The 10,583-nt window shown below is 32.0% G+C and overlaps 1 protein-coding gene across 1 annotated transcript; it reads right to left on the reverse strand.

Annotated features, from left to right (window-relative positions):
* Positions 1-8,254: 8,254 nt before the first annotated feature.
* LOC132308296 (putative pectate lyase 2) lies at positions 8,255-10,583 on the reverse strand. Its single transcript, XM_059806376.1, has 4 exons — positions 9,843-10,583; positions 9,231-9,334; positions 8,986-9,124; positions 8,255-8,872 (listed from the first exon to the last, which is right to left on the reverse strand). The coding sequence occupies exons 1-4, from the start codon at positions 10,581-10,583 to the stop codon at positions 8,654-8,656; spliced, it is 1,203 nt and encodes a 400-aa protein (XP_059662359.1). The 3' UTR covers positions 8,255-8,653.

Raw genomic sequence — 10,583 nt, forward strand, 5'->3', positions numbered from 1 at the left:
AAAAATTAAATATAACACCATTACAATTAAACACATAACTAAACAATTAACTTAAATAATCACAATTATCACAATTAATGTAAATAATTCAAATAATTAATTAAACCAAAGAAAACAAATAAACCAACTAATTAATTCAAATAACACAAAAAAAGTCAAGTAAATCAAATAATTAAAAAGTCAATTAAAACATAATTCAAAACAATTAATGAACCAAAAACGATTAATGAACAGAAAACAATTAAACAAAATACCGAGACTATCCTTTTGAAAATTAGGGGTATTACAGTAGTCATGCCCACTCAGGTGCGTTTTGCATGTTGCCTTCTACTCAAGTTGAGACTCTCATTATAATCTAGTGAGAGTCTCATAGTGTGAATATATATTTATATACAGATTATATAGTTATTGTTGAGTTGGTTATAATGTATATGCGTATCGAGTCTTTGCTTGGATTGTAGTAGGATAGAATTTGTTCGTGGGCCTGACCCACTTCTATTTTTCAGGTATTCGCCAGTTCCAGTCTTAAACTTGATTGTGCTGAGCAAAGACCATCACTCACTCTTCCGACGACGTTGGACTTCTCTCCACGGCTTTATTGTGGATGTTCTTTTAGTTATTTATATTTCAGTTGGATTTTCGTATTAGGCGTCCAATGGATGGATTTCCGAGTTGTTTAACTGTTGGAAGGATTTGGATTTTATTAATCTTTAATATTTGAGGATTTATATTTAGAGATCTTTCAACTTTTAATATTTATTTCTGAATTTATTTTGTAATCTGTGTTTGTTTTAAAATACTTTAATTATTTGATATTCCCTCGGACTCGGGCTTGGGCTTGATCAACCTGTGTCTCGGATCCGAGGGGTATCACACATATACATAGCTGGTTGGTTTGAAAATATCGTTTGATATTATTTGAATTTTATCTTGTTTATACCATACAAGGTTGCGCATAAGTGAAGGGTGGAGATCAACTCTATACCGTGGTGTGTCCACAACACCAAACCGTATAACATCCGGTCCAATCTTTCCACCTTTAAAGCAAGTGTACTAACATGAAACTAGTTAGTTATGCGGGTTTGCTTTATAGTCATAGGATTACAAATGAACCGAATTGTTTATAGTCTCTAATTTTTTTTTTTAAGAACAAGCGAACAAATAACATTCAAAGAAAGAAATATGAATTAGGGATTATAACTATTTACATTTTACTTATTAATTTTTTTTTCCATATCCTGGCATCTGCCCGAAATATTATAAATAACTATTCTAGGTGGCATAGCGTGATTTTTTTTGCTACCTAGAGATTTTGCTGAACTTCTTGAATCCGATGTCTTACGACTATCGTATCTGTCTTAACCTTACTGATTAATCGATCAAGGCTCATGTGGCATCAGCTTTGCAAAGGAATATTACCTGGTTGATCCTGCCAATAGGTTTAATTGTATACCATAACAAATTTTTTACTTTATTATTTTTTTGATCGTGGTAGATACATAAATAGATGGACATAAGTTGTGTAAGCTATTTTATGTTCATGAACAAGTTAAATCGATCTTGAATACGAGCTCAAATCGAGCCCGAACGAATTTTTATTAATTAAACGATTTGACCTCGAGCTTTCCGAGCTGAGCCGATCCCAAATAAACTCAAACTCAACTCGACTCAATTCATTTGCAGCCCTAATATGATATATCATGTGTATCATCCTGGCATGCATCACCCTATACACTTTAATATATAATGTTAGGGATATTAATTGTCTCTAACACACTTAAAAGTCGGCTATTGTTGAGAGTTAAAATCTCTCATTCATCACACACAGTGGAAACATCAACACATCATATCAACACAAACATATATGAAGATAACAATTCTACACATCCACGCACAACACAATATTTTACATGGTTCACCAAACTCTAGATTTACATCCATGGAGAGAGATTTCAATATTATGAATCAAGGAAGAGAATATACAATCAGATATCAAAAACCTCACTTACTCACTCATTATTTCTCTAGAGATCACTATTATGTATATCTACACTCGAAAATTACATATACTTTTCCATCTCCTCGTAGCATTTACCTTTAAACCCTTTACATCTTTCCTTTACTGCTCTTACTCTAATATCTCATACCTATCTTTATTTTTAAAGTTTTCAAACCCAATTTATTGTTGGACAATAATTCCCGCATACAAAGAGTTATCATATCAGTCTCTAACTCTAAAATAAACAAGTCCATTTATGGTCCATCATCTTCGCAACAGACCCCAAATGAACAAGTCCATAATAACTTTAACATATTTATCTACCCCGCACATGAATTTAAGCCACAAAACCTAACATATGATTCATGCAAAAATAAACAAAAAGAGAGAGGGAGAGAGAAACAGAAATTAAAGAAAATAAATAATTGCAGTCGACGAATGAAGGTATTAAATTCTCCCCATTAAGTATTTCAACACTCTCCTTTAATTTCAATGATCAAAGAGTCAAAGACACCCATTTTTCCTCCCCTCGCCGTCCAACACCACGACTCCATTGGTCATTCATGGCAGCTATTTTATATAATATATATAATCTCTTGGTCTTCCAAGTTCTTCTGGTTTGCTTAATTAAAACCCTTGATGATGCTAACTGGCCAACCTAAAGAAATATGAACATTAGTTTAAAAAGCCGTCATTTCGAATGGTATATAATGCTAAAAATTGAGCTTTCACTATGAGGGAAAACTAGGTATAATATATAAATTACTATATATATCTTTGACATTGTTAATAGAAATTACATGTATCCCATAGAAGAAAATTTATCCATGACCAATTATTTGCCTCATTAAATGAATGTTAATTCGTGTACATTACTTGACCACAATACACCTTACCTGATATATCTCATTCAACTATTCACAACCATTGCATATAGGGACGGAGTCACCTTAAGTCATAGTGAGGATATTTCTTTCTACTATTTATACTTATAATTTTGTTAAAATCTTAATAATATATTTCACACTGTATATATTAAAAACCCCCATTTTAGTCTTCACACTCACAACTCTTGCTCTCTCATTTTTATTTTTTTTTGAAAATGGTAATTGTTGATAATATTTTAAAGAAACAACTAAAATATATTAAAATATTGGTTACTTTCTATATTGGGGGAGACGTGGAAGGAAAAAATAATGACAATGTCAATAAAGCGGCTATCTTTTCAAACGAAAACAAAACAAAAAATCAAGTTTACAAAGACAGAGAGAAAGTAATTACCAAAAAAAAAAAAAAAAGACAGAGAGAAAGTATGACTGAGATTTGGTTGACCATTCACCTACAACCACGTGGCTAACTTGCATGTCGTAGAAAAAATGTGTATTGGTTAGGTTGGGGATTAAAAAAAGGACAAAAAGGACTTTTGAATTACTATATTTTATGAAATTGCATTGAAATAGTTAGTGAGACACTTTGCGTACAGATTTGGTGGAATACAATGATCCGATTCAACTTTCACACGATTCATGCAATGTAGATAGAGATTTGATTTCTATGGGCTGTTTGGGTAATTACGTGGCAATTTCTTTCCACAAGACAAGGTAGCTTTTGATTCTTTTTGCCAACAACTTTGCTTTTCTTTTGACTATTTTTTTTTTGTTAATTAGCTTTTTTTCCTTTTTATTTTTTCCGTTTTTAAAAGGGTTCAAAGTGGTTTCTCTTGATTTCAAACTTAGTGAAGACCGACAAATGAACCACATTCACATCCACAGTCTTAGAAGCAAAGGAGAGAGAGAAAGGAATCCATTATTTGTCAACCAAACAGCAAAGATGGAAACGATTTTCTTCCTCTTACAGCTGTTGTTTGTGGTCTTTATGACTGGGTTTGAATAATTTAGAAGATAGGGATGGTTAAGAAGAGTAAAGAGAAGAAAATAGATAGATAATAGTGGCAAAAGTGATTTTGAATATCACTTGCCCCCATTAATGTTCATTCAAATCTACCAACTTGTAAAGAAAATGTAGCCAATATATGCAGGTATTCCATTCACTCCTACCTAAATTAATGCTTCTTTAGTCTATAGAAGTAATTGAAACATAGGGCCGACTCCATCCACAGTCCTACAATGGAGTGCATTACTAGATTTTCTTAATATTCTATAATTACTTATATTTTATTAAGTTTAACATAAGCAAAGTCATAGCTATGTACTTTCTCAATCATGCCTATTATTTTCCTTTCCTATCAAAATTCTGCACCATCCAGAATCCAACCCTAATTTCTTTAGAATATTAGTATATATTTTTTTACAAAATTATTGATGTAAAATTTTGCACGATGAGAAACTGAACACCGTTCCTATAAAAAAAGGAAAGGAGTAATTCAAATTTGACATTCCTGTTGTATGGTCGGATACAACCCAACAATACAAATTTTAATACAAACTCCATTCTTTGTCACATAATTGTTTAAGATCAGAGTATACTCAATCAATATTGTATCAGTGTCGTCTTGATTTTAAAAATGAATTAGAATTTGCATTGTAGTTAGAAATCCAAAATTGAAAGAACAACTACACATTAACAAAAAAAGAATAATAATAATACTAATTTTTTTTTTTTTTTTAGTGAAATTACTTTCAATAACTATTACTTTATTTATTTTTTATTCCTTGAAAAATTACTCCTCGATCGAAAATGAATAAGCCCTATTAAAATTCAGTAAGACCACTGAATTTTACTTTTGAAATATTTTGCTACACGAGTCATAATTGATTCCATCATTATTTATATGTAAAAATTAGAATTAAGATTTTGCTATTATAACTAATTAGATATGAATATAAATTTACCAAACACTAATTTTTGCTTACCAATGTCACTATTAAGTCCTTAAAAAAAAAAACCATATAACCATGATTTCACGGGTATATAAGAATTGTAAAAAGAAGTCCACACAACTCATAACATCCATGCAGATAGCATGGCACTATAAATGGTCCAAAGCAAGATTTTCGATACCCAACCGCTCCCTCCTTTTAAAAAGGAGTAGTTTTATAGTCCATGCATTAAATGAATCCAGTCTTTTGACCATGACTTTTAATTAGTGTATAATTTACGAGTAAAATTTACCCAAAGTGGAATTGTGGAAATATGGGTTCCTTCTGACAATTATAGAATACATCCTCTATTTTTTATTCTTAATACTTTTTTTTTTTTCCTTAAATATATATTTTAAAATTGATATAATTGTGCTTAAAAAAATACCCTCAATTTCGAGGGATAATTATGTATTCTTCTTCTTCTTTCTTTCTTATTTATTTATTTATTTGTCAAGAGAAAATTATATGTCATTTTCTTACTAAAAAAACAAATTAGGGTACAATAGTATGATATCTTTCCTCCAAAGAGGCAAGAGTTCAAGCGTTCAATTTCCACAGAGAGATATTGTTGATTGCATAATAGGGAAGGTTAGGTGTGAATTGCTAATACAAGCATTATAAATAATACAAATTAGGGATGCTCAGTTTATCCGTAATGTCGATATCTATTTCAATTTCTGCGGAACAAATTTGATTTTTTAGCCTATCGGTTCAATGACAGATTCATAAATTAGGAATGTTTAAGGATCGGTTTGTTTAACTTATTAGTGTCTCATTTAAAAAACCTAAACCCTCAACCCACACGGCCCTCACCTCTCCTTTTAAATACTGTATAGTAAGATTGGTTAGAATGATGTGTGACTATTGTTTTAATTTGGTTACTCCATGTTTGTGAATATGTCAGTGCGAAATTCAAACCCTCATGTACCCTCATTCTACATGTTAACATGTTAAGAGATAGAAGAGATATTATTGTCTAAATTGAACCGACGATCACCACTAATATATACAGGAAAAGAAAATTTCACGGTATTTACATCGGATAGGAACACTTGCCATTACTTGTACGTTTCATTTATATGCCCCACGAACACTAAAATATGAAAGCGATAAAAAAGTTGAAAATTGGAGGGATGAACCGAACCGACCTTCAAGAAAAGAAATAGACCCTCATCAAGACGGAAAATGAGCAATGAAAGTTGACCCTCCTCCACCACATACTTACTTTTCACACTCCAAATTGGACATAAATTCGTAGACTTTTTCTTCACATCCATCTTTTTCCATGGGTTTAATTCGATATTCAACTTCCGTTTTATATGGATCTTCTGGAAACCCCCCGTTTTCTTCTCTGATTTGGTCATTTTGTTTCGTAAGAACAAATATACTACTTTTGTGGTTCAAACCATCCTTCTAGAAAAAAGTAATTAATCAAAGACATATCTATATATATATATATATAATCTAAGTAGGTCAAGAAAATATTCTGGTCGATGATGAGTAAATATATTTTTTTATCCAGAAAAATAGTGAATATTTATTGGCCGGAGGTACTATATAGTCTATACATACATAGTGTGTGAAGTTTTTCATCAAAAAGTCCTGTAAATTCTCTTTTCAAGTATCATTACATGTATGAATAATATTAAACTTGGTAATTAGTGGCCCTGACTTAGGACAATCTAGTTTGCTAATCAAGTCAGTAAAGTTTATATCATATTTCATATTTTATTTGGTAATTAATGGTTCACAATCTAGTTTGCTAATTAGATATGCAATAAACAGCTCTGGATTCTCTAATTGTTATTGACAATTGAGTGGGCTCTAGTTAGAGTTTGAACATGACCCGCCAACACGATTTGAATACGACACTATAAGCGGGTTTGATTTATCTTAAATGGTGTGAAATAATCTAACTCACCAATGAAAGAGAGATCATTTCTGATTTTATTTTTATTTTTTATTTTTTTGTTGGAAAAGTTAAGCAATTTTATAGATATGTAATGGTATTTACAAAGTGGCCCAAAAATGAAGAGGCCAATTAAGCAGGGAGAATCCAAAGCTCAACAGAATAGGCCCACCAGAGTGTCCCATTTAATAGCCCATTATTAACGGACCGTAAAGTTTCTGGCCCAATGGAGTGTCCCATCATTACTACCATACCATTTGTGTATACGATCTAATTTTTTCTTTATCAATTTTTTCTTTTATTTATTTATTTACAAATAAAAATGGTTTGCTCATTGTGAGTGGCATGATTAAAAAAAAAAAATTCTCAAAATTCTAGTGTTCATAATTTAAAAAATTATATAAAAATAAAAAATCTTGATTTCTTTAATATCTTTTCCTCTTTTTCAAGGGAAAGAATAGAACGAGTAATACCATCCATTTATTTTAACGGCGTGCCAAAACTTAACCATTGTGTTACAAATACCAATGGCTTCTCATGATTCAATCTTATCCCTATTAATTTAACAAAATGAGAAACATTATAACTAAGAAGCATATATGGACACTGATACGGATATGATATCCATGCACCTAGAAAAGTAAGATATGAACATGTTGTGGACAATGGCGTATCAAGGGTAGGGTAGGGCTGGGCTGGGCTCCAGCCCACCCAAAAATACAAAAAAAAAAAAAAATTTATTACTATGGGTAATTTTAACCTAACCAAAAATAATAATAATAAAATTATTATTAGTATTAGCCCACCCAAACAAGCCCTAATAACAAGTCAGTTAAGTTACAATACTATAATAAAGGCCCACGCCAAACAAGCCTGATAAAAAAAATTTGCTTAAGAAATTATGTTATTAAATTTATGTTTAATTTTAGCCCACCCCCTTAACAATTTCTGAATCCGCCCTTGATTGTGGATTATAAATATAAATTTTTATTCATATATATGTGAGTAAGATAATTTTAAAATATTAATTAATTTATAATTACGTAAGTTTGAAATTGAAGTTATTCAAATATAAAAAAGAATTTATTGTATTATATGTAATATTATTATCCAATATATATCTTGTCATTAAATTTTTTTTTTTTCATTACATATTTCGACATGCCTTTAATGTCAATTTCTTAAGAAAAATGAGCTTGGACACTTTGATGTATGAGCATAATATATATATATTTTGAATGGCGTATAAGCATGATGTTGTTTTTAAGATTGTCATGTGTTTACTTTAGAAAGATAGAGTGTGAGATATGTTGGTCAAGTATAGAATATTTTGACTAATTATCTGCGATGCATTAACTAAATATTTAAGATGTGTCAATCAAGTATCTAAAACAATAAAAATTATTTTTAATTTATGTATAGAATAAGTGTCTAAGATGCTTCTTAACGTTATGATCTCAAATTTATCTTCTTAAAAAAGAATCTTAAATTTACCAATACTTTCACTTAAAAATAATAATAATTTGTATATATGGTATATAAGTTTCAATATCCATTTGGCGAACTCTCTTTTTCTAATTTAAATAAATATATTAAAAAAAAAAAACAATTTTAAAAGCCCTCTCTTGAAGGACTTCCCACGAATCAAACCCATCATGTGGAATCCACTTCTCATTTTCTAAATATATTCTTAAGATGAAAGCTGAAGATAAAAAAGAAGAAGATACATAACGGAAAATATGAAAACATTTAGTAGCATGCTTTGGAAAAAAAAAGCACAGCCTAACCAAATTAAACCCTCAAATTGAAAAAGACGGGGAAAAAAAAACATACAAAAGAAGAATAGATCAAATATTAGATGAATCAACATGGTTTGGTAGAAACACATTGAAGAGGACCAGCATCAGAAGTCAAAGTGGGAACTAAAGATCCCTGAGCAACCATGAACAATTGAGATTTTGAGTAAAGTGGAGCACAGCTTCCCCATCCAGATTGAACAAAATAAGCTCCATTCCCAAATACATCCTTCGAAGACCTCCATTTCCAATCCTTCCATTCCTCATCACTCTCTCTCTTTGTAACCTATCACAGACATATCCCATATATGCACACACAATGTAAATGCTAAACCTATATATATATATATATATATATCATTATATTGATTTAAAGAAGTTTAATTAATTAATTTGTACCTGTTTGGCATCAGGATTGTCTGAAGCCATGAAGTAGTTTCCTTCACTCAATATAGTTGGATCAGCACTCCCGCCAATGGCATACATTAGCCACTCATCGTACCTATTGTTTGCGACATGAGCATAACCATACCTAACCCTGTAACACATATAAATCATCAATATTAACTCTAATCCTCACCTCGTTAATTCGTTGGCCGGAATTTTAATATGTAACAGATACCTAGCTAGCTAACCTTTCCTACCTTGGCATCCTCTGAACTAGACCAGCGCCAAAGCGGTTAAAAACCACCGTCACTTTCATTATTTTATCTGCAGTATAGCCATCTTGATGTCCAAGCAGCATCACCTGCAAGTTCAATATGATTAGTACCACCACATAGTAATTAACTATTAACTACCCATAATTTTGTTTTTAATATATATATATATATATATATATGTGAGTCTTTTATGATAAGGATTAGTTTATTTTTCATTAATGTACTGCATTGCCAATTACGGTGAATGATTGTGGTGATATGTTAAAGATCAAAATCATGCAGTGATGGGTTAAAAGCCAGATCCTAACTTTAGACATTATTGTTTAGTACTAATTGAATTACCCTATATGTGACAGAATATGGAATGGTTCAATTAATTAACAACAGTTTCATGGTTCAATTAGTAACGCACAGAAGGAAATGTTGCTTGCAGTGTGCCTACCAATGCTCGGGCATTAGCCTTGATGGTATCATCTCTCTTTCTTAAAGGGGAGGTTGAGTGTTCGAGTTTGTTAGGAATAATATTTTGGGTGCGCGTGTTTGCTTGAACTTTTGATAAAAAATAAATAAAAAATTTGTTGTGTGCGTACGTACCTTGTCATGTTGGGTGAAGTAATTGTTGGAAACAGTGATGGCAGTGGAGGCATGGATGATGTCAATGAGGCCATCGGTGCAGCGAGCAAGAAAGCAATGATCAATCCAAATATTTGAAGATGCAAACACACTGATGCCATCTCCATCCGCGCCAAGCCTGTGACCAACGTGCTCCGGACTGCTTCGAACAAGGCCTGCTTTCCCTGGCTTGCAGTCATGAATGCTAATCCCATGTATAATGACATGGCTCACACCTTCCAAAGTAATGCATGGTCCATTTGCTATCTCAACTTTGACTCCTCTCCCATCAATGGTCTTGAAACTATTCACCATGAGCTCATTCCCGAGCTTAAGAACCATGTCATTCTCGAAAATTATCCAAAGTGGTTCTGATTGTATTGCACCATACCTAAGTGTGCCTGGTTTGGGATCTACTGGATCATCAGTGGAGTCAGTGACCACATATACTTTGCCATACCTCCCTCCCACTGCACCTTTGCCAAACCCTATCGCGCAGTCGGCTAATGCTTCGCGGTCGGAAGCCCAATTCTGGTTTGATCTCCAGCAAGAGTCTATAATGTTCATGGTGATCTTCTTCTGGGGCTGAGTATATGTTGGAAGATGAGTTGGAATGGTTTTCTTTGTTTTTTTGGGCTTGTAGTCTAGCGGGTGAGCTTGCAATGTTGAAGTATAAATGGCTAGAACCAAAGAAAACAATAGAAGAGAGGTTGCGTATGCCAT

The sequence above is a fragment of the Cornus florida genome, unplaced genomic scaffold (assembly GCF_030987335.1).
Source record: "Cornus florida cultivar Cherokee Brave unplaced genomic scaffold, ASM3098733v1 CherokeeBrave_3.0.0_Hap2_Chr01, whole genome shotgun sequence".
In the NCBI taxonomy this organism is placed as follows: Eukaryota; Viridiplantae; Streptophyta; class Magnoliopsida; order Cornales; family Cornaceae; genus Cornus; species Cornus florida.

Excerpts from the sequence above, each read along its gene's own strand:
- LOC132308296 (XM_059806376.1), bottom strand. The coding sequence starts at position 10,583 with ATGGCATACGCAACCTCTCTTCTATTGTTTTCTTTGGTTCTAGCCATT. Across the intron at positions 9,125-9,230 it reads CTAGTTCAGAGGATGCCAAG|GGTTAGGTATGGTTATGCTC; the intron begins GTAGGAAAGGTT and ends TATGTGTTACAG. Across the intron at positions 8,873-8,985 it reads ACAATCCTGATGCCAAACAG|GTTACAAAGAGAGAGAGTGA; the intron begins GTACAAATTAAT and ends TGTCTGTGATAG.